This window comes from Microcebus murinus, chromosome 4, assembly GCF_040939455.1.
Source record: "Microcebus murinus isolate Inina chromosome 4, M.murinus_Inina_mat1.0, whole genome shotgun sequence".
Classification (NCBI taxonomy): Eukaryota; Metazoa; Chordata; class Mammalia; order Primates; family Cheirogaleidae; genus Microcebus; species Microcebus murinus.
Genome location: NC_134107.1, coordinates 91,395,023 through 91,420,121, shown reverse-complemented (window position 1 = coordinate 91,420,121; position 25,099 = coordinate 91,395,023). Strand labels below are relative to the sequence as shown.

General features: G+C 42.9%; 1 protein-coding gene across 1 annotated transcript; it reads left to right on the top strand.

Annotated features, from left to right (window-relative positions):
* The first annotated feature begins 1,019 nt into the window (after positions 1-1,019).
* Positions 1,020-13,551, top strand: PLET1 (placenta expressed transcript 1). Its single transcript, XM_012749541.2, has 4 exons — positions 1,020-1,237; positions 5,733-5,934; positions 9,021-9,082; positions 12,744-13,551. The coding sequence occupies exons 1-4, from the start codon at positions 1,054-1,056 to the stop codon at positions 12,926-12,928; spliced, it is 633 nt and encodes a 210-aa protein (XP_012604995.2). The 5' UTR covers positions 1,020-1,053; the 3' UTR covers positions 12,929-13,551.
* Positions 13,552-25,099: the final 11,548 nt, after the last annotated feature.

The following is a 25,099-nucleotide window of genomic DNA, read 5'->3' as shown; positions in this document are numbered from 1 at the left end:
TGCCTCAGCCTCCCGAGTAGCTGGGACTACAGGCATGCGCCACCATGCCCAGCTAATTTTTTTCTATATAGAATTAATTTATTTCTATTTTTTTTAGTAGAGACAGGGTATTGCTCTTGCTCAGGCTAGTTTCGAACTCCTGACCTTGAGGGATCCTCTCGCCTCGGCCTCCCAAAGTGCTAGGATTACAGGCGTGAGCCACCTCGCCCGGCCTGATTTTCACCATTTTGCTAGTGTTTTCATTACTTTTACAAAGGAGTAGATTTTTAAGAGGTCTTTACTCCACCATTCTTTAAGTGCTTCTCTTAAAAGAACATTTACAAATATTACCTTGATTCTATTCTACACTGTTCTGTTTTCTTTCTATTCACAAGGTGGCATACTTCTTTCCTTTTCTCTTTCAGTGAGTAAATCATAAAATTCAGAGAGGAGAATATGAAAAAACATATTTTCTGATTATTTCTTTTTAGTAGTTTCCTTGTTCTATGGTGCTGTGGAGGAAAGTGTCAGGATCAAGGTAAACCTAAGCTGTTTCTTTCCAAAGAAATAAATATAAATCCAGCAGCACAGCTTTTCTAGTTCTGTGCTAGTCATGAAGTGAACTGGGGATTGGAGACTTATTTGATTAAGGAGGGATAACAGAAGATATGTAATATTCCAAGAAAAGATGGTCTTATACCTGAGTTCCCTGCAGGGAGAAGAACAGTGCTTTCTAGACGGACGAGGCATATGATGATTACACAACTCTGAATTCCATTTTGCTGGTATTTACCCCTTCTGAATAACAGTTGCTGAGACGCAAAATAAAACCATAATGAGTACATTCCCCTTCTTGAGCAAAACTGGAATTGGTAAAAGATGACAGGTGACAGGTAATGGCAACTGGTGATTCATTCCCCGTGATACCTTGGGCCAAATTTCGGAAGCCCGTATATTTTCAGGAGGGGTGGAAGATTTGCATGGATGACCTCACCCAGAAGCTCAGCATATAAACAGGTGAGTTATCAGTCCTACCCAGTTCCAGGCTCAGCACTTTCCAAACAGATCCGGACCATGGCAGGCCTCCATTCCATGCTGCTGCCACTGGGGCTGCTTCTGTGCCTTGGACTGCAGCTTTCCGCAGCCACCTCTGCAAATTACAGTGACAACTGTATGGTCTTTGATGAGATCTTCACCACCACCAGCCCAGGCATCAGGGTCAATTCAGACACCTACGAAAGGAGCACGGTCTACACAGGTGAGTAGAAGCCACCATTCTCTCTGCTGTCCCTTGTTCTCTGAGACGGGTTCACCAGAATTTCAGAACATACCCCTTTATCCCTATGCTCGATTACACAAAACATGTTTTTTAAAACAGATGCAAAAAAAAAGAAAATGAATAAGACTATGTGAGAGAGTAGATTGGGGCAAGGGGACTGTTTCTGCATGTCCCCTGTGAACCTGAGCCATAGGAATCACAAAGTCCTGACACCCAGATTAACTGAGCCTCGGCCAAAGCACCACAGTATGTAGTCTTTTCAAATCTGTTCGATAGAACAGTGCCACTGTGGATGCTCATATACTGCACAGCTCCAGGGGTGTATTATTTGCATTTAGTCCCTGCCTGGGTGGGAAATCTAGTGAGCCACCCAGGGACAGTATTACTATCCCACTTTATGTATGAGGAGCCTGAAGCCAAGAGAAGTCAAATGACCTTTTCAGGGTTTCCCAGTTAGTAAGTGGCAGAACCAGCTCTCGAATCTTAAGTCTCTTTATTCTTAACCCAGTACTTTTCTTGGAGGTGTCTAGTAAGTATTTTTATAAATATCCTTTTTTTATCAGCCAAATCTACAAGACAAAGAATATGCTTTTTAATGAGTTTCATAATAACAACATTAAATATGGTGCTTCACATGTAATAATGACCTGTTCTTACCATTATCATTCCCATTTTGCAAATGAGAAAACAGAGGCAGAGATGCTAAGTGATTTACTCAGGTCACAGAGCTACTTAAATAGTGGAGCTGGGAGATGAACCAGCATTCTAGCTTCAGAGACCTACACTACATGGAGACCCTTCTCCATTATAGTAAGGAGAGCTGACGCTTCTATGTGCTGGATATGTTTTAGGGGTAGATGCAATTATCATCCCCATTTTACAGATGAGAACCGAGGCATAAAGAAGTTAAAAATACGCATAAGGTCACTAATAAGCAACGTAGCTATACTTGAATCTAAATAACACAGCCAAAATGTGTCCAGCTTCGTCCAGACAGACTGCCCAGCTTCAGAGCCTTCCTTCCCATCAACTGTGTTAACCTGCCTCTCTTCAAAGTCTAACCAAATCTTGCAGAGACCGGCATGGTGATATCCACGCTTGCGGTCTAGATTCCAGACTTCGGCAGGTGGACAGCCACGGCGCACGACTTCACACACTCATCCAGGCTTGTCTTTTGTCCTGATTTTTTTTTGGAGGTTGCCACCAAGTGCTTCAGTTGTGACAGGGCTAACTATGCCCCACTGCCTCAGCCCGTGGATATTGTCTTGACAGGGCAGGGAGGATAGTCTTGTAATTCAAGATGAGCACCCAGTAGACATCTGTGTGACCTGGGGAAGGGCCTGGTAGAGTCAGAGACAAAAGAGATTACAAGCCCCTGAGGCAAGACTACGTGTCTTGAGGTGAGAAATTTTGCTATTGCAATGGAAGAAAGAGGAATCAGCCTACAGCCACTCCACCCTGAATGTGCCTGAGCTCGTCTGATCTTGGAGAAACCAATCATGTCAGGAAGCTGGAGGAGAAGACAAGGGGGACTTCTGACAGTGCAGAGCTAGGAAAAGGAGGGGCAATCTCAGCAGTTACAGAGGTGTTAGGTGGAGCCAGGGAAAGGGGAAGGAGGAAAAGAACTAAGGGTCCTTGAATGGCTGCGCATGCCATGCACCTTCAAACTTCATTAGATTCCATCTTAGTACAGAAATGTGCTGCGAAAGCTCTGGGACAAAATGACTTACTATATGCATGTTGTAAGTTGAGGGTCAAAAATCCTATGCCCAGGCCAGGCACAGTGGCTCACGCCTGTAATCCTAGCACTCTGGGAGGCCGAGGCTGGTGGATGGCTCAAGGTCGGGAGTTCAAAACCAGCCTGAGCAAGATCGAGACCCCATCTCTACTATAAATAGAAAGAAATTAATTGGCCAGCTAATATATATAGAAAAAAAAAAAATTAGCCGGGCATGGTGACCCATGCCTGGAGTCCCAGTTACTCGGGAGGCTGAGGCAGCAGGATCGCTTGAGCCCAGGAGTTTGAGGTTGCTGTGAGCTAGGTTGATGCCACGGCACTCACTCTAGCCTGGGCAACAAAGCGAGACTCTGTTTCAAAAAAAAAAAAAAAAAAAAATCCCACACCCATGGAGCTGGAAAGTGCCAGATCCACGCCTACAGTTACATAGCAGGCTCCACGACTGTCTTGCAGAGTGTCCTTGCCAGAACTCAGGACTTCTGGGAGCCCTGAGTACATACCCACCCAAGCAACAGCTTTTCTTCATCTTGGTTTGCAAATTCTTTTAAACTTTAGGATTATGTCAACATTGGTAAACCATGTATAAATGGCTTGGCAGGTCCCAGGAGACAAGCACAGCTCAAGCAATATCTTAGAAGCGGTTGCCTGGGGCTTTTTGGTATCAGTGAAAGAAACCCGTAGTATAGTGACATTTACATCAAGACTGTGCTGGGCAAGCATCTGCCTCCATTTCCTTTTTTTACTTCTCTGGGCAACAGGGACATAATTTGCCTGCCTTGCTTCCTGAACTTTCAGCTTTAAGGGCAGCATGCAACATCAGAGGCATGACTTTTTGAATCGATCTGAGTAGTTATTTAGTGCTCGACACTGGGCTGGCCAAATACTGACACAGATGAAACCACAGAGCATAGCACAGGTCAGAATGTAATTAAGTGATCAACTCTGCAGTAAAAACCATCAGTGTTTCGGGAATGAGAGGAAAAGAGGGCTAAATTCATCCAGAGGTGGGAGATAAAGAGGATCTTGGGGCGGAAGTAGGGATGATACACATGACGAGAGGGAGGGAAGGATTCCAGACCAGAGGTAGGTACATTTGCACAACAGGGGGAAGCCCGGCTGCCCATGGATTCAGAATACAAACAGCAGGGTGAGGCTTGGTTTGTCAGGTCCTAAAAGCCACATGCTGGGAGTGTCATCAACAGACCAAAGGCAGAAATGGAAAAGCAGAAATGTTAAGATGCTCTGGGAGGAAGGGTACTTTGCAGGTCTGGCCAGGAGTGTGCTCTGATGGGTGTGTTGTGGGGGGAAGTCTGGTCTGGCCATGGCACGTTGCAAGGCACCCCAAGGGGAGAAGAGCCTAACCAGAAACCCGATAATGCAGGTGGCAGGAGGGAAGAAAGAAGGACTTACATCAGAGTGGAAGGGGAAAGTAGACGAAAGGAGACAGAGCAAGGGCACATCCATGCAGAGCTGACAGACTTGATGGCTGTCTGATGATGCCACCATTCTTCACCTTCCACCACACCTGACCCACAGATCTAGGACAGACGTCAGGTGCTCACTGAGCAAGCCAGGGCCTGTTGGTCTGTGTCAGCCAGCCCTGACTGGCACAACTAACAATTAGAACGGAGAAAGGCAGTGTGCTAGAAGTCATAGAATAACAGCTGCAATTTGGCTAGTACCCACCGTATATTAGAGTCTTCACATTCTTCTCTGTAATCCTTCCGGGAATCTTTCAAAATAGGCATCGTGATCTCAGGTAACGAGGGATAACGTCATTATCCCCAGACCTAGAACCAGGCCAGGTGGCAACGTGGGCATTCAAGAAATATTTGTGGAGTGAGTGGTGAACACTAAGGAAACCGGAGCTCAGAGTCGCAATGACCTGCTCCTAAGCGTTAGGACCAGAATTCAGATCCAGGGCCGTCTGACCCTTTTCGTGCCACCTGATCAATTTTCTTTGCTTTGTGAAGAAGGCTTGAAGCAATTTCGGGTGGCTGAGAAGGCCCTGGAGAGAACACCACCCTAGCATTGGGGAATTCACTCACAAGGGATCTTCTGAGGGCAGAAATGGAAAGACTGAAATATTCTCTTTAAATACCCTGCCCATTACGCCTCAGAAGGCTGAAATCAACGAGTGCCTGCCAGGATGGGGCCCGTGGCTGAGTGGAGCAGAACCCTAGGGGGCTCCTCGACAGGTACCAGGATCCGTCCCGTGGCTCACAGGCACCCCTCCCCACACCCCCAACACACTCGGAGAGGATCAGCATTGCTGGGGCCACAGGTGACCTTTCACAGGCATCAACCTGTCCCCACACGTGCCGCCCCAACCCCTGGAGAAGAGGCAGCAGGCTTTCCCCCTCATCTGAAGACAGGGAAAGAGATTCACTCCCAGGACCTCACCCCAACATGTAGCAAAACCAGAGCCAGAGGAGAGGTTTTCTTTTCTCCCCCTTTTACTGTAGACGTTTGGAAAACACACACACAAAAAAAAGCACCAGAAACAAAGTAAAAATCATCTGTAACCCCACTACCAAGAAATCACCACAGTTAATATCTTGACGTGTTTCCTTCCAGACTTTCAACTTCTTTTACGGCAATGGGACCGTCCTCTAGATACGCGCTCTTTGTCATTCTCTTTATTCGCACTTCATCTCTGTCCCACTCCTCTCATCCCGTGAGAGCGAGGCTCGCGCTGCACAGGTGGCTGATTGTCCCCTCTTCCTTTCCTCCTAGTCTGGGTTCCGGTGAGCAACGGCGTCATCTCCGTGATCCTGCGAGCGGTGGACAAGAACAACAGCACCGTGGGCTCCTGGCAAGGAGCAGACGAGCCATGCAACGGCGGCTCCCTGTATCACGTGAAAAATTTACAAAACATGCTCGTCCAGGCACATTGGGTGGCTCCTAATTCTGAGAACATAACTGAAGTCGAACTACAGTAAGAACCTATCTTACTTCTCTTTGGGCTTTTAAAATGTCACGTTGGAGGCCGGGCGCGGTGGCTCACGCCTGTAATCCTAGCCCTCTGGGAGGCCGAGGTGGGCGGATCGCTCAAGGTCAGGAGTTCGAAACCACCCTGAGCAAGAGCGAGACCCCGTCTCTACTATAAATAGAAACAAATTAATTGGCCAACTAATATATATACAAAAAATTAGCCGGGCATGGTGGCGCGTGCCTGTAGTCCCAGCTACTCGGGAGGCTGAGGCAGGAGGATTGCTTGAGCCCAGGAGTTTGAGGTTGCTGTGAGCCAGGCTGACGCCACGACACTCACTCTAGCCTGGGCAACAAAGCGAGACTCTGTCTCAAAAAAAAATAAATAAAAAATAAAATGCCACGTTGGGTTTATGCAGTTTGACAGTGACCTTGGAGGTCTGAAAATAGTATCCAGGTGTGACATGGAGAATTCAGCAGGTGCACTTCGTTTCTGCCTCACCATGTTCTCGGCCATACCATTCATCTATAGGAGATTGCACACACGCACACCACACAAAAACCACACAACACACAACACACACACAACACCACACACACTGCACACACAGCATACATACATCACACACTGCACGCCACACACACATACCAGTCATGCGCAACACACACAGAAATAACTGAGCAACCCTTTTTGTTGCAAATTCTCCATATTCAGACTGGAGGGAGAATAATCTTGTAAAGCATAGATTCATTTTGGAAATAACTAACTAACCGAAAGTGCGATGACCGTGTAATAAAACTAGCTCCCTAGTGTCACACAAAATTAACACACGGATTCTGAGGTGAGGCCTCCTGGGAGCTCAGATTATACTTTAACTATAAACAGCCAATAAGGCTGTCTGTGGTGCTTTTCTGATCTGAGGAAAGAATTAGGGAGCCCACGATTAGTTTCCATGCATGTGCTAATAAGCAAGGACCTTTGACATAGTGTCGCTAGAACTCTGAAGCAGTTCCTAAGAAACCAAAAAATTCAACTTAAAGCCTTTCTCCTCCCTAAAAACAAAAGTCAGTCAAAAGAAAGACACTATTTATCTCAACACACACACACACAAAATCAGTTAATAAAACTATAAATCTTACCTTAGGTCACTAACCTGAGCTTAATTAGAGGAGGCAAGGGTGGGAGGGTTGTCAGAAATATTTCTCCCCCCAATTCTCTGATTTTTTTTCTCCCATTTATCCCACATCTCTTATCTTCTCTACAGCCTGCTCCATCGTTTCCCAGGAGTGAAATGATGAGTCTCTTGTCCATCTCCTCCTTCCACAGTCTCTCTGCCTCCCCCACTAGGGAAACAGAGCCTGGAACGCTGCAAAAATTTAATGCAGATACCTCCCCTTCCCTCCTCCCTCCCTCCCTCCTTCCTTCTTTCCTTCCTCTCTCCCTCCTCCCTCTCTGTCATTTCTGACTTCCTGGAGGGTCCCAACCTCTTAATTCCTTTTGTGTTCACTTTCTCAGTTGGGGATTTGTTGCTGGGTTTACTTTGGGAACCAAATGTTGGGAGGTACTTATGCTTTCAGACTGCCATTTTGTACTGAACGGGCGGGTCTGACCATCAGGCTGTGACCACTGTGAACAGCCAAGTCTTTGCGGAAGCTGATGATGATGGTGATGATGCTGTCAGCCCGTTCTTCCCCCTCCTGCCCCACTCTGGCTTTGCAGGAGGTACTATTACGCCCCCAGAGTGAGCCGCAAGAGGAGAATCTAAAGGGAGCTGCCACAGTCCAGCCTCACTGTGACAGCAGTTGCTTAGAAGCCAGCCATGGGCTACTAGGGATAGGACTTCCTTTTCATCTCACCTTATTAAAGCCTCCACACCCCATGCAACAACAGATAACAGACAAAACAGCGACAACCTGCAAGACAAACAGCACAACTCCACTGACAATGTGGCCTCCAGACCCCTCCCCACACACGCACCTGCTACAACACGCTGGCCTCTCTGCTTGTTCACATGGGCACATATGGCCTTGGTCAGCAAGGCTAGCTCAAGGGGAGGGGAGCCCCACACATTCTGGGAGACACAGAAAGCAGGGAACTCCACCATGATGGGTACTGTGCTGGGTAGGGCACAAAAGGGACGGTGAAGAGGTCCCTGCCCACAAGACTTTACAACGAGGTTAGGGAGGCAAGGCCTACACAGAAATAATTACTGAGCTTAAACACCACTTCCTTGAGAAAGCATTCCCTGAACTCCCAGATCAAGTAAGGGCTCCCTGTTATACAGGCTCATAATCTCCTCTACTTCATCAGAGCATTTATCACAACTGTGATCAATTACTTAACTCGTTAATTGATCATTCATTTAAAATCTGAAGAAACTGTAAGTGCCACAAGGGTGAAAAACAGGCACGTCTTGCTCAGCTACTGCCCCCTCAGCACCTAGCGCAATGACTGACAGGTAGTGTCCTTTCATTAATTATTTGTTGCACGTATGAACAAGGGACTGGTATAATAACGGATCCATTGATCTAGTAACAACAGACCAAGCTGTACAGGTCATTTAACCAACATTAAGCACCTACTATGTGCCAGGCATTGTTGACAACAGAACCAGCCCTCAAGAAGTTGGTCCTCCCATGGGGGGAGAGGCTCATAACAAGTCGATTCAGTAGGTGGTCACAGCTCCCTGATGGAAATCTGTCTGGGTTAATGACAACAGGGAAAAACAACTTTATAGAGAAGGTTGCCATTGAGTTTACAGGCAGATGTGACCACGGACAGGTTTTATTGGCAGAGGGACTGGCTTGAACAAAGACCTAAGGTGTATACCAGCCTGTGGGAGTTCACAGTGGTGAAGTTGGCAGGGGTAGGGTAATGGGAGAGGTCATCTGAAGGTTAAGGTCATGGAGGATCTTAATCAAGGCAATACAAAGCAGACCAATATTTAATGATCTACTAATTGTGCTGTAGAGAAAGTGAGCACAAAAGGAATTAACAGGTTGGGATCCTCCAGGAAGTCAGAAATGTGAGCTGAACTTGTGAATTCCACGTGAGGTTCTCACCATTCTCTCTCATTGATTTGCCCTCCACAGAGCCTTCACTGTCTATCCGCACAACAGGGCCATGCTGTCTTCTCTGAAACTGAACAGCAAAGGTGAGTTCCTCTGCAGCCCATCTGCATACCTGGCAATGCATTCGATCAGACTGGAAAGTGACGCCCTAGAAAAGAGAGTCTTATCACATGTTACCCAGATATCATTTGAGTCTCCCAGCACCTAGCTACCTACCTAAGATTTGCCCACCTCCTTACCCCATGCCCTGTGGAAACCATAGCCCTCCCCAAGATTTCTGCAAATTCCCAGGGGCCTTATGTTCCCACAGTCACATGTGGCTCCAAATTCCTGCTTCCACAGGAGCTGTTTCTCCACAATACTATGTAGACACTGATAGGAAAAGTAACATCTTCCTCAGTTTCCACAAAGAATTCCCATTCACACAAGGCCTTCACGGGTATAGTAGACTTTAACCAAAGAGTTTTAAAGGAAATTAGGGTGGGGGTGGGGAGTTGCACAAAGAAGGTTGATATCATAGAAATCTCAATAATTTCCTTCGTTCCTTCGTATTTTTTGTTTGGTTTTGTTTTTGGGACAGTCTCACTCTGTTGCCCGGACTAGAGTGCCGTGGCGTCAGCCTAGCTCACAGCAACCTCAAACTCCTGGGCCCAAGCAATCCTGCTGCCTCAGCCTGGGACTACAGGCATGTGCCACCATGCCCAGCTAATTTTTTCCATACATTTTTAGTTGTTTAGCTAATTTCTTTCTATTTTTAGTAGAGATGGGGTCTCGCTCTTGCTCAGGCTGATCTCAAACTCCTGAGCTCAAATAATCCGCCTGCCTAGGCCTCCCTGAGTGCTAGGATTACAGGCATGAGCCACCGCACCCAGCCCGTTCCTTGGTTTTTAACCCTTTGCACTCGCTTGCTTTTTTCTCGATTCCTTTATTCTACTCAGGATTTAATTTTTTAAATACCCCAGAATAATAAATACTGGAGTTTCTTTTCATACAAACTTATTTATTTGGATTTTTTTATGTTTCAAATTATTGATAGATTCAAAGAGTAATTTTAATCTCTATAATTTTTCATGGTGTGAGCTGCTACCGATGCTAACCGTGTCGAGTCACACTCGACATCCGAGTGCAAAGGGTTAAAGTGCCTTTTGGCCACCACCACTACCACCAGGGATTTCCACTGGTTTTTCACAGTCTGTAGCCTCAAACCTCACCCTTTCCTGAGGCTCCCCTGCCCTCCTTCTCCGTCTCTGCCCCCTTCCTTTTCTCTTACCTCCCTCTAAGGAGCCATAACAAATTCAAGAAATGAAGTTCAGAAAAATAGGTAACTTGCCTAAGGCCACACAGAAAGTAAATAAGGCCTCCTAGTCCATATCTTATACTGTTTTCCCACTTTTCTTGGACTTATATCAAAACTATAAAAATAATCTGTTTTCAATGAAGTTTTTAAATACAAGATTCAACCAAGAACAAGAAACATTAGTCTTTCCCAGTGCCCCAAAACAGGTCTTCATCATGAGCCCCCAAACACTGAAAAACACCTACTATCGTGTCCATTTTCTTGCCAGTCATAAACTACAAAATGTGTTCAAAAGGAAGAATTATTTTCTTTTTCTTTTTTTGAGACAGAGTCTCACTCTGTTGCCCGGGCTAGAGTGCCATGGCGTCAGCCTAGCTCACAGCAACCCCAAACTCCCGGGCTCAAGTAATCCTACTGCCTCAGCCTCCCGAGTAGCTGGTTTTGAACTCCTGACCTTGAGCAATCCGCCCGCCTCGGCCTCCCAAGAGCTAGGATTACAGGCGTGAGCCACAGCGCCCGGCCTAGTAGCTGGGACTACAGGCATGTGCCACCATGCCAGCTAAATTTTTTCTTTTTTAGTTGGCCAATTAATTTCTTTCTGTTTTTAGTAGACATGGGGTCTTGCTCTTGCTCAGGCTGGTTTCAAACTCCTGACCTTGAGCAATCCACCCGCCTCAGCCTCCCAGAGTGCTAGGATTACAGGCATGAGCCACCACGCCCGGCCAGAAGAATTATTTTCAACAACAAATTTTAAAGTGATTATGCCTAATGAAACTATTATATGAAAGTTAACTGTTTCCTTGGTGGCTTCCCCTCTGTAAAAGACTGAGATGTTATTTTCTTCCTCAAGGACATTTTTGAGATGAGTAATTATGTAAATGCTAAGAGAAAAAAAAAAGTAGTTTCTAGTAAGGACCCCTTAGCTCCAGGCTAATAAAATCCAGTTTAAAAAAGAAAGCGGGCCAGGTGCGGTGGCCTATGCCTGTAATTTTAGCACTCTGGGAGGCCAAGCGGGTAGATCGTTTGAGCTCAGGAGTTTGAGACCAGCCTAAGCAAGAGCGAGATCCTATCTCTACTAACAAAATAAAAAGAAATTAGCTGGACAACTAAAAATATATAGAGAAAAAATTAGCCGGGCATGGTGGCGCATGCCTGTAGTCCCAGCTACTCGGGAGGCTGAGGCAGAAGGATCGCTTGAGTCCAGGAGTTTAGGTTGCTGTGAGCGAGGCTGACGCCACGGCACTCTAGCCTGGGCAACAGAGTGAGACTCTGTTGAAAAAAAAAGAAAGAAAGCGGTTGTGTGCCAACTTTCTGGCTCGGTGGGATGCCAGAGAGGCATCCATCCTGGGGAAATGCTTAATGAGAGAAGACAATGCCACTGAACTGGAAGACACCCTCCAGGCAGACCGAGGACTAGATAGGCCTAAGTAAATCACTGGATGTTTCCCTTCTTCCTCTTCCTTATACACTCCTGTAGGGTCCACTCAGACCCTTGGAGTTATCTCTGCCAAGCTCCAGTTTGTCCAGGATCAGACAAGCCCCCTGGACTACAGGCCTGGCTTTCTCTGCAAGATAACCTCAGGGAACCAACATGTGATCCAAACCCTGCATGTAAAAATAACCAGTGCCTTAGAAACCACAGAAAGAGTCAGGGTTTTTGTGGGTTTTTTTGAGACAGAGTCTCACTTTGTTGCCCAGGTGAGAGTGAGTGCCATGGCGTCAGCCTAGCTCACAGCAACCTCAATCTCCTGGGCTCAAGCAATGCTACTGCCTCAGCCTCCCGAGTAGCTGGGACTACAGGCATGCGCCACCATACCTGGCTAATTTTTTCTATATATATTAGTTGGCCAATTAATTTCTTTCTATTTATAGTAGAGACAGGGGTCTCACTCTTGCTCAGGCTGGTTTCGAACTCCTGACCTTTGAGCGATCCGCCTGCCTCAGCCTCCCAGAGCACTGGGATTACAGGCGTGAGTCACCGAGCCCAGCCATTTCCACTACCTTTAAAGAAGGGATAGCAGTCCTTGGGTCTGGATAGTATCTAGTTCTTACAAGCCCTTGAAATTAGCAAGAAGAAAATAAAAGTGTGCCATTCTGAATCCTATTTGCACTGATTAACCTAATATAATATTAAGGACATAAAGACATTTGAGGGAAGACTACCCACTCTAACAACAAATTCAGCAGTTGCATAAATTCAGTAAGTCTCCCCCTCACCTCGTAAGACTGTGCCGACTGTAAGGGCAGAGAGTGTTTCTCCTTTATTTTTGTTATTTAACACCTGTACCCTCTAGCATTCCCCCTCCCCTGCACACTCTTGGCACTTGAGAAGTATTTAGTGAGTTTTGTTCATGAATCTGGCTCCCGGATCCCATCAGATTAGCCCCCTTTCTGAGTGCCCACCCTACCACCCAGCAGAAATTCTAATGCCATTGGTTATTTTCCAGTGACAACCACAACCTTGACCTCCAAGATTGCTAAAACTGTGACCTCCAGTGTTTCCACAAGCAAGTCGACCACACACTCAACCACAACCACCACCAGAAGCTTGGCCCACAGAGCTGTCAACAGCCCTATCACAGATACCATTTCTATCCTGCTCGCTTTTCTCATCGGCAAACTTTTCTTCTAAAAGAAAACTAGGGAAACAATTGTTTCCACCTCCAGTTCTAAGCCGGTGCTTGGAAATGTGTGTGAATGATGGTTCTACATTCGCAAACGAGCAACTCAACTGCCACTGCTTCAGACGAGCACAGAGACCAGGGGTTCGTTCACTCACTGGTGGGCTGGGGTGACCCAGATGTTCAACCGGATCTTTCAGGACACGCATTATGCTTTCTGTAAATATTTAGACCTGGCCTGAGTATAGCGACCGATATTTCTGCCTATCAGCTTAACATGTTGATAGCCAATTCCACAGTCGATTGAAACTTTTGTTTATTGCCAAATGATTCCTCTGCGGCCCCTGAGTTTCTGTGGGTAGAATCCTTCCTTGCTTTCAAGATGATCTCAGATTCTGACCAAACCCACTCAGGTTCCACGTAATTTCTGAGACTCATGTGACTCAACAGGAAAGGAGAAAGGAAAAATAGCCCTGAGGCTACTGGCAGATTCCCATTTTATTCACACCAGTAGGTTTTTGAAGGGTAAGAGAATAGGAATGTACCATGTTTGAGCAGCCAGTGGTAGGAAAAATTATGCTATAAAGGCATTTTTTTCTATGTTATACCAAATAAATTATACTTCAAACAAGAATACTGACTGTGTTAAATTCAAATATGTCTTTAATGAGTGATTAAGTGAAAATATAGAGAATATTATCTACTTGTATTCATTTATGTGGATATCAAAAAAAATGAATGGAATGGTGAGTATGTGTATGTTTTCAAGGACAGACTTAAGGGTAAAATGATCTCAATTTTCATATCCCTCAAATGCAAACTGGTCATTTTTCCCCAATAGTAATTTCCACTAGGAAATGGGCAAAGTATTTATAGTATTTATAATACAACATAAAACCCAAAGAAAGCACGGTATTCCCAGTAATAAGCAATGAAGATTTTTAAAAAATAATTATACTAAATTCCAGGATGCCAACATCCTTTTCTGATCCCTAAAATTGTGTGCCTTCTCAGAGTTTTTTTGTTTTGTTTTGTTTTGAGACAGAGTCTCACTTTGTTGCCCAGGCTAGAGTGAGTGCTGTCGTGTCAGCCTAGCTCACAGCAACCTCAAACTCCTGGGCTCAAGCAATCCTGCTACCTCAGCCTCCGGAGTAGCTGGGACTACAGGCATGCGCCACCATGTCCGGCTAATTTTTTCTATATATATTAGTTGGCCAATTAATTTCTTTCTATTTATAGTAGAGACGGGGTCTCGCTCTTGCTCAGAGTGGTTTCGAACTCCTGACCCCGAGCAATCCCCCCACCTCGGCCTCCCAGAGTGCTAGGATTACAGGTGTGAGCCACCACTCCCGGCCTCTTCTCAGAGTTCTGACTCTATTCTTCCCTCTCTTCCTTAGAACACCTTGATGATATTCCTCTTCCTTCCCTGTTGTAACTGAAGAAAGCCTCCTATGCAAACAGTCTGGTTATTCATGTACGTTTGGCTTAGTTGAATAATTGCCAAAGAGATAGGTCAGCTATGATTTTTTTTCCCTAGCATTAAAAAAAAAAAAAAAAAACTAGAATGAACTAAACAACCTATTTTCCCATCTAAGATTATCCATCTAAGCTTAGAAAAGTGGCATGCACCTAACCTCTTCAGAGATGCTGCCCCATAGGTTGATTCCACACCAGCCTGAGGGAGGATCAACAAGAGGTTCTCTCAAAAGTCTGAGCAACTTTATGGAACTAGGAAAAGCCTACGAATGTCCATTTAGTCATCATTTACCTTATGCTTCATGACTGTTGATATTAAAGCACCATGAGAAATACCTTGGGTTTTGTACTACAAAATTTCCTGCTTTTGTTAACATTTCCACCCTCTCTCCTCAGAAAAAAACATAGGAATTTTACCACAGTGTGATCCATACAGACAACACTTTCTGATCTAGAATAATGGCTACCCCCTACTGCTTCAGGTTCATTTGTCAACAAATAGGTATGGAGCACCAACTTACTCCATGCCAAATGTTGTTCTGTGCTCTTGAGCAAACCAAAGATCTCTGCCCCAGTGAATCCTCATTTCACAATTCCCTCACAAAGTTAAGGATCTTCCATGTGCTGACACTGTTGGGTGCTTCCATATGTGCCATGTGTGAAATCCTACATTTAATCCTCAAAAAAATGCACTACCCTCAAAGTTGCCTGGGTATGTATTTATGTTTTCAAAGATAAGAAAATTGAGGCTCAGAGAAATTATGTTACTGGCTTCAATCACAGAGCTAGTAAAACGCAGAGCAGGAATACAGACCTGCTCCAAAGACTATGCTGTCCCTCTTAACCACAATGCCTCTGAGTCAGCCTGACCTTAATTGACTAGCTGGAGGATGTGATATAACAACACTTGCCCTGCTTCACTGAGGGTGTAACAATAACAGCATTAATAGTAGTAGTCATAAGTACTCAATAAATGGTAGCCACTATTATACTGTGTCTCAGTGTGCATCTCTTGGAGTTTATCCTACTTGGAGTGTGTTGAGTTTCTTGTATGTGTACATCCATGCCTTTCATCGAATTTGGTAAGTTTTTAGCCATCATTTCTTCATTCTTTTTGCTCCTTTCTCTTCTCCCCTTCTGGGACTCTCATGCATCTGTTGGTATACTTGATGGTGTCCCACAGGTCTTTGAGACTCTGCTCATTTTTCTTCATTCATTTTTCTTTCTGCTTCTCAGATTAGATAATTTCAATTGATCTATCTTCCAGCTTAGCGATTCTACTGCTTGTTCAGTCTGCTGTTGAACCCCTGTAGTGAATTTTTATTTCAGCTACTTTACTTTTCAGCTTCTAAATTTCTATTTGGTTTTTAAATATAATTTCTTTCTCTTTATTGATAATCCCTGTTTGCTCAGACATAGTTTTCCCAGTTTCCTTCAGTTCTTTGTCCATGGTTTCCTTTCACTCTTTCAGCATATTTAAGACAGTTGACTTAAAGTCTTTGCCTAGTAAGTCCAATGACTGAGCTGCCTTGGGGATGTTTCTATCAAGGTTTTTTCTTTGAATAGACCATACTTTCCTATTATTTTGTATGAGTTGTAATTTTTTGTTGAAGACTAGCCATTTCGAATATTATAATGTAGCAACTCTGGAAACCTGATATTCCTCCCACCCCAGGGTTGGTATTGCTAATTGCTGAGGGTTGCAGTTGTCCATTTGTTTAATGACTTTTCTAAACAATTTTTACAAAAACTGCATTTCTTGCTGTGCTTGGTCACTAAAGTCTCTTTTCTGTTATCTCAGCAGTCAGCCAGTGACCTGACAGATTGTCTTAAATGCCAACATTTTAACAGCCTCTTTTTTTCACTAAGTATTGCTTTGGTAGCTGTAAGTTATTAGATTCCAGAGTTCTGAAAAAGATGATTGACAGTTTTTGACAGCTTAATGGTTGCTTCAGTGGAAGACCCATTTCTTGGAGCTCCTTATTCTGCCATTTTCTATAATGTCACTGGTAGCCAACATTTGATCTGGCAGGCCTTGTGCTAAGCACTTTACATGAATCATCACATTTAATCCTCACAACAATCCCATGAGATCTGGCCATTTTATAGATGAAGACACTCAGCCCGAGAGGGAGATATAATTTGCCCAAAGTCACTTGGCAAATAAATAGTGAACCTGGGTTTTGAAGCCTGGTCTAAACCACTTCAAAGCCTGCACCCTTCACCAGGACACCATGGGGGTTCCTGAGAAGCTCTTGCATCACCTGGGATCCCCCAAAGCAACTGGCTCCCCCAGGTCATATGACAAGGAGAGGGTATGGACGTTCCTTGCTGACACAAGCAGACTGCCTACTCTAGCAGGGCTCCTCCATGCCCTACTTCACTGCTGCCATCCCAAGATAAACTGCAATGAGTCCTGACCCAACAAGCTAGGAATATGTTTTGTATTTATCTTTCATGGCCCAACCTGGCCCTCATCTCAGGTTCAATGTGGAAGGTATGATAAACATTGACTTTACCACAAGCTGAAGCTCCAACAAAGACATTCTCTGAAGATGGAAAATCTTTAGACTCAAAGAAATCTGGGTAGGTGAATTCAGACAAGCAGCACAGAAGCAGCTAAGCCAGAACACTATAGTAGGAGCCAGGAAACTTGTTAAATTCCGGTTCTGCTACTAAGTAGGAAGGTGACCTTAGACAAGTTGCTTTACCTTCCTCCGCCTGTTTTCTCACCTGCTAGATAAGGGTTGGCCTAAGTGTCTCAGCCCTCAATGTTGATTTCTCTATCATACCCAGACCTAAGACCCAGACTTAAGGTCTAGTCAGGAATGGTAAATTTACACTACCTCATGCCTCATTCATCTAACTAATTAACAGGGGTTTCTGAGAGCACTGTTTAGGATTCAGATGCAAAATCCAGGCTCAGAAATAAAGAATATTAAAAAATATATTGAATTAGTGACATCTTCCTTGGACTCAGGAGGCAGGAATTGAAGCAGCACCAGTTCCAGGTATCTGCCATCCTTGGTCAACTTGTAAGCGAATCCAGTAAGTAGTAAGCAAGGTAGGTAGCAGAAGAAGAGTAAAGAGCTAAAGAAGTATGCACTTTCACAGTTACAGGAATAGCTAATCCCGATCCTCACATTTGCAATCAATCTTCTGATCCAACTGAAAAGCGATACACCCTCTTCCTCCCCACCTGCCCTCCCCCCAAAAAAGACACAACTGCAAGGGAGCAGGGTTGTACCTCCTGTACAGAAAGAAGAGGTGAATAATAGATAGACTATTTATCACTCCCACACTCACTTGCCCAACCTTATTTTTCCACTTTCGTGTTGTCTCGCTTGCAGCTCTATGTTTTATAAATTCAATGTATTCATATTGCTAGAAACAGCAACTGCCTATCCAACCAAAGGAAGTGATAGTTCATTCTGAGAAAGTAGGAAAGAAAATTGATGTCTTCCAAATCTCATTACCTCCACACATCAGCAAGCAACCCAACCCTGTTCCATGCACCGACCATTCAGAGCAGGAGAAAGAATTTAGGACAGGCAGAAAATTTAGATATCGTATTATTGTTACCACCCCCCACGTTACTTTTTTAAATAAATGTTGAAAGTTCAATAACCAAGCAAAGTATATTATTTCATAAAAGAGGTAGATGGTACAGCAAATGCTTAAAAGCATAGACTCTGAAGCCAGCCTACCTGAGTGCACTTTCACTGGATTTTTATTAGCTTTGGGATCTTACACAAGTAACTTTACCTTCTGTATGCCTTGGTTTCTTCAAAGGGAGAAAAACAGCAGCGACCTCATAGGTTGTTGTGGGGATTAAATGAGTTAACATATAGAAAGCGCCTAGAACAGTGCCTGGCACAAAGTAAGCACTATCTAAATATTATCATTTAATGCCTTAAAATGCATCACAAATGATACACTGATGGACAAGAAAACCAAGGATTATAATGATATAGATACACACAGACAAAATGGTGCCTAGAACAAGGACTGAAATTGCTCCACTGTAACTGCTGTTAAGAAACAGCTGGCATATGGCTTCTCACAGTCTTTCTCCCTGCGGCTCCATCTTCATCTCCACCCTTAGAGTTTCTAAGTATGGAGAATGTTTTCTGCCTTGGTGGGTCAGCTTCCACGCTCTCTCCTCTTACAGAGAAAGTACACCATGGATAAAGGGGTTAAGTTATTCTACGTAAGGGAGATGGGCCTGGAGGGAGAAAGAACAAATGAAAAGTTTGGGTTGAATATTGGGAGGCTGAGATAAAAAGAAGCTTTAGAGGCTCCGTAGGCTCAAAGGAAAGGCTACAGAATTTCCCAGGAGCTGCTCTGGGTTACAAACTGGTACACCCTTAATGTCCTTCGGTAGATGCAAGTGAAAATTAGAATTATTTTACTTCTAATTGCTGTAAAACTGGGACATATGGACCACCCCACCCCAATTTGATGTTATATCCATATACATACATGACAATAAATGAAGTTAAACATACATACTTCATATAAGTGGAAAATAATTTGACATATGCAAAAATATCTATAATTCATCTACACTTGCATATATAACCTACATGGAAAAATAACTTTAGACCCAGATGCTTGAGTCCAACAAACTCAAAAAGCCTTTGGTTAAAATAACCAAATAAGTATATTATGCACATTTAAAGAGTTTTGGCAAATTTCTAAACAATTGTTTTAGTTTGAGCCTCTCTTTTTGTTGTTTTGTTTAAGCCAAAGAGACCTAGGTTCAAATCCCAGCTCTTCCACTTACTAGATGACTCTGAAAAAGATTCTTTATCTCCTTAAATCCCAGCTTCTTTATGAGTAAACTGGAGATGACTCCTACCTTAGAGTCAGGGTGATTAAGACAATGGACACACTGTGGCTGGCATAATGTTAATTCACAAGCCAATGAAAGTCAAAAACCTGTGGTTAACTATAGACATCAATATGATCTCAAATGAGGGTGGAATGTTATACCCCACAATTTGGTTAAGTTGTAATTTTTCCTTTTCTAAACACCGTTTTCTCCTTCAAAAATGGAGCCTTGACTTTCCCCCTAATACTCTGGGAATTACTGAAGGTTATTATGGCAACAAATCGGGACCTTGTTTTCTGGAAAATACATAATTACCTCAGTGTTGCCACAAACAAGTTCAGTTCCACTTTCTGCAAAGAACCTGCTCTCAGGGCCAGAGAGAATGATAAAAAGCATTCTTTCCAAGATGAGCTGAGCCTCTCTCTGCCTGGGGCAAACCTATTCTGAACAGCTGGGGGAGAAACAACAGTTCTATGCAACTTTACTGTTTATCCTGGTAAAAAGGGAGCCCCTTGTCAGTGAGCCTCTGAATTAGGATGGTCAACTACTGATGGTGTGTTCATGAGGACAGCTATGTACTAAAAGAGCTTTGCTTCAGAGTTCTCACTTATCTTTACTTAAATTAGTAGTTGAAGGCTAAAATGAACTATATCCACAAATAAAAACGGAAAATTCCCAAGATAAAGTTAGCTAGATAAACAGCTTTGGAGGACTAATTAGGGGATTTTACTTCATGTTGTGGTCCCTACACTGAAAAACATAAAGAATAACACCTATCTGAAGTATGCTCAAAAGCTTGGTGTTTGTGGACTACAAATAAAACCCTAAACTTCCTGCTAACTGAATGGACTCCTCTCGGCCAACAGGACCCCAGAAAAAAAGTCTTAAAACTGAGTTCGAGCCAGGATGGGATGGGAGCTATAAAGCACAACTATACATGAGCGCTTTCTATTCGTAAATATTCATTACTCCTCCTATAGCTTGTTAAATATGTGTGTCTGGCCACCACAGCCTTCCCCCACCCCCTCCTTTAAAAGCAAGAGTAAGCTTTCAGGAGAAATGGAATGAAGAGACAAGATTTATTCTTTTAGAAAGATCCACAGAATTGTGGGATAGAACCAAAGTAAAAGCCAGAGACCACTTAAGAGGCCATGTCAGTAATCCAGGCAAGAAATGGTGGTGGCTTGGACTAGAGAGGTGGTATCAGAAATGGAGAGAAAAATCAAAAAAATCATTATATATTTTGGACGTAGAACCACTAGAACTTTCAGACAGATTAGATGTAAGATGTGGGACGGATTTGGGGGAAGGGGGTGTTGGGGGAAATCACACACAACTCCCAGATTTCTGGCTTGAAAAAAATGAATGGATGGTGGACAGGCAGGCTTTGAAGAAGAAATCAGAAATTCCTGTTTGGAAATGTTAAGTTGGAGATGACTGTGAAACACCCACCAGTGGTTCTACCTGTGATCAAACAAAAATGTTAGCAGGTGAATGACAAGACTAACCCTGCTATTTCTTCAGGTTGTCCGCAGCCACCTCGTATCTATTAAGGTACTTGTGAAAAGTGAAAAGGGTTTGACAACTTGGTTCATACTTATTAGCACACTAAACTGGAAAATTTCACTGAATAAACTGGTTTGATGAGGGTGAACTTGGGTGTAAGTACTGGGACTTGTTTCTTGTGCATCTTTAAGAATACGAGCCTTACAAGCTGGGGATGTCGTTTCAGTGTTCTATTTCTCTTTTTTTAAATCATTAATTCTTCTGTCTCTAGACACACAACTACTAAAGCAAAAAAAAAAAAAAAGAAAAATTAAAAAAAAAAAAATTCTTCTGCTGCAGAGCACTTGAGGGAATGGGGTTAGATTTTTGAAGGAAACAAACCAAATCATAGGCTACTTGAAAACAGAACCTGTTGCTCTGAAAATCTTACAGTGCAAGAACCACTTTCTCCTACTTTTCTTTTGTGGTGTAGCCATTCTCTCTGCAGCTATGTGAAGACTCTTAACAGTGTTCATCTGGGACATTTTCCAAGATTCTCCTGTAAAGTCTTACAGGAGAATCTTGCTATAAAGTTAAATTGTGTGAAACTAAAAATGAGTTTTCTATGTGCAAGGGAGGCTAGAAATATCCCAGACATAACAAAAGCAAAACGAACACAATCTGTTTCCCAACTTTAAGATAATTTCAATTCCAGGAGGAATTTAAAAGTTTGGAGTTTAAAAAGTCAAATCACTTATCTGACTTAAGTCAGATCACTTATCGTAAGTCTAGTGTATTAATGGCCACATGTGCACAACTGATCAAAGTATTGCGGCTATTTTTATAACCCACTGGTAGTTACTACATCAACTAAAGCAACACAAATGATAGCCAAGCTCTGACCATTATGTTCATAGAGATACGGTGATTGTATTTTTTCTTAACTTCTCACCTTAGAGTTGGTTTTAATTTCAAGAGTTGTGCATCCAAGACTTTAATATTTCTCTACAATTCCCACTGTGAAGAACCACTAGCTACTTTGATATTTCACTCCTGCAAAAGGAAATGTGCTTTACTCCCCTGGCATCAAAAAGGGCATGATATTTGTGAGTAGCAAAGGCCAAAGGGGGAAAAAAGAAAGGGCATGATATATGACTACCTCTCCAGCCTCGTCTCCGGCTATCTCCACGTCACACCTGACACACTAACAATGTATGTAGACACTCTCCCCCGGAGGACTTGCTTCTTAGGAACAAAATACAGAAAAAGTGATTCGGTTACAAACAACTGTGACTTCGATCCTGCAGGCACTCTCCCTCGCCCTCCTACCTGCTCACTCTGATGAAGCAAGCTGTCATGCTGGAAGATGCTCCATGGAAAGGCCTCCATGGCAAGAAACAAGGATGAACTGATGCTTCAGTCCAACCACCCATGAGGAACTGAATCCTGTCACCATGTGTGTGAGTCGGGAAGCAGATCCTTCCTTGACAGGCCTTGAGATGACCGCAGCCTTGTGAGTGACCCTGAGCCAGAAGTCCCAGCTAAGCCACCCCAGGCTTTCTGGCCCACAAAGCTGAGATAATAAATGTGTGCTGCTTTAAGCCACTATGTTTTGGGGTGATTTGTTATGCAGCAATAGATAAAACTCAGCCAGCAGGGTGGTTATGAGGATAAAATGAGGCAATGTAATAAGCATTTAGCAAAATGCCTGACATCACTGTAGGCACTGCACATCAGTTCTATTTTCCTTCTCCTGTCTAGTTCCACTGCCACCACTACAGCCCAGCACTTCAGGTCTAGATTCCTGCAACAGCTTTACAACTAGTTTCCTTGCTTCCCACAGTCCAGCTGGTTATCCTCTTTAAAAAACAAACAGCTCCCTATTCTTTAAAGTATAAAGACTAAATTGACATTCAAGGCCCTCCAGGCTGGCTGTCCACACCTCACCTATATTTCCAAGTTTATTTCCTTTAACACTCTCACACCTCACTACCACTCTACTAAGATTAATCGATTCACTATATCCCAATTATACTTGGTATATTCACACCCTACTGACCTCACTAATGAAATTTTACCCTTTCAGTACTCATTCCCTCTTTTCTCCTGAATGCCAAACCACCACTCTCCCTATGTCATCACTTTAAGTACCATTCAGGACTTACCTCCTCCCCTGAGCTTTTTCCTTCTTTAAATTAACATTTATTCATTTGGTATTTAAAATCATCTAGATATAAAACAGGTAAAAGTAACTTCAGAAAGCATCTGGTCCAAGGATTCAGTTTACATGTAAAGAAAACTGAAGCCCAGAGATGAACGTGATTCAAACTAAATCGTAACAGCACCAGGACTAGAAGTCAAGCCTCAAAACCTCCAGGTTATTCAATTCTAAAAATATTTAATAAGTGCCCATATGTATGTAAGGCACTATAAAATTTCAACGGTTTCTACCAATATGCCACTCATTTATTCAACAAAAAATCATTAAGTACTATTTATCAGATACTTGACTTAGAATAAAAACTTTGCCCATAAGGAATTCAGGGTAATGAAAAAAAAGGCCAAACAGGTAAAGCAACAATTACAATATAGCTTGATATGGTCTGTGACAGCAGGCTCTCGAGAGACTTAGAAGAAAATCACCTACACATCTTTGGTCCTTCCAGTCATTCACTCATCTACTCACTCACTCACTCATTCATTCACTAGACAGGGGGGAGGAAGAAGCAGAGAGACAAGAGAAAATTTTTACTTTTCTAAAGAGCAAGTAGGAACAAAATTTCTCTTGAAGCAACTCATGAACAACAAACACCTGGAGTGTTAATGTTACTATGAAAAGTAATGTTTTTCTAATTGATAAAAGATCTTCAGAATTCTGCACTTTTTGAAAATCTGGAAATATACATACATTGTCCCTTTTTTAGAGTCTGCTTTGGAGTCAGAAAGACCCTGAGTATTAAACATTCAGTTTGCAATTTATTTGCTGAGTGATCTAAGTTGCTTAAACTAGATCAACTTTAAGAGACTATCTACCTTGCATGGTATCTGTGAGAATTAAAACAAAGTGTCTTAACAAACAATATCTATCCTGTCTTTCAAGTAATCAATACAAAATAGTCTATATAGATAACATAAAAATTATGTTTGATAACTAAAATACATTCAAATTTGGGTGGGCATGCATTACTGCCAAAATTTATAACAAATTTCCCCAGTTACTAACTCTCCAAAATAAAAGTCTACTCCTTTGAAATTTTTCCAGAAGAGTAATCACTGGATAAGTCATTCTACTATTTTCAGGCAACAAGAATTCTGAGAATTCATTGTATTATCAGTTGCTATGTGGAGAGAAAATTAAAACCCTGTATTTAAGAAAGTTAGAATACAGGCCGGGCGCGGTGGCTCACGCCTGTAATCCTAGCTCTCTGGGAGGCCGAGGCGGGCGGATTGCTCGAGGTCGGGAGTTCAAAACCAGCCTGAGCAAGAGCGAGACCCCGTCTCTACTATAAATAGAAAGAAACTAATTGGCCAACTAATATATATAGAAAAAATTAGCCGGGCATGGTGGCGCATGCCTGTAGTCCCAGCTACTTGGGAGGCTGAGACAGAAGGATCGCTTGAGCCCAGGAGTCTGAGGTTACTGTGAGCTAGGCTGACGCCACGGCACTCACTCTAGCCTACGCAACAAAGTGAGACTCTGTCTCAAAAAAAAAAAAAGAAAGTTAGAATACAAATCAGAACACAAGAGAATAGTTCTTTGTGCAAAGCAAGCAAATACATTCTTGTGGATTTAGTCATCCCAGAGATGAATGCCAAGGATATAGTTCATCTTACATAGGGAAGCTGAATGATCAGAACAAAATGGGATCCATTAGGAAAAACTATATACAGGAAATGCTTTACAAAGTAGTAGATTCTTTTTATGTTGGACTTTTTTAACAGGGTTTTAAAACATGTTATTCTACAGTCTTCTGAGTTAAAATTATTCAGGTATATATAAGGTCCAGAAATCCAAAAAAATATACATAACAAATAATTTACTGATATTCCATGTTTACTGTATTGCTCCTCACTAGCAATTCATAGTTCAATAAGCTGTGAAAAATTGGAATGAACAACGTGCTCTATAACAGCATTTCCATCAATCTTTGTACATGCATCTACAATGCATTGCCTCAGATGATTTGTGTGTCTAATTTTCATTGAATAAATTTGTGCCTTTAGCATATCGAAGAAGAAGTAATCAAGGAAGTTCAAGCTATTAAAAAATATATATTGTCTCCAGACTTTGTGGTCACTTGAATTTTATTTTTTACATGATTTACCTACTCCAAGTTATATGAAACATTTTTACCATTTATATTATACCAAAAAAATTCTAAAAATA

Bases quoted from the DNA above. Each gene is read 5' to 3' on its own strand.
- PLET1 (XM_012749541.2), top strand. From the start codon at position 1,054: ATGGCAGGCCTCCATTCCATGCTGCTGCCACTGGGGCTGCTTCTGTGC. The intron at 1,238-5,732 runs GTGAGTAGAAGC...CTTTCCTCCTAG, and splicing joins AAGGAGCACGGTCTACACAG to TCTGGGTTCCGGTGAGCAAC. The intron at 9,083-12,743 runs GTGAGTTCCTCT...GTTATTTTCCAG, and splicing joins TCTGAAACTGAACAGCAAAG to TGACAACCACAACCTTGACC.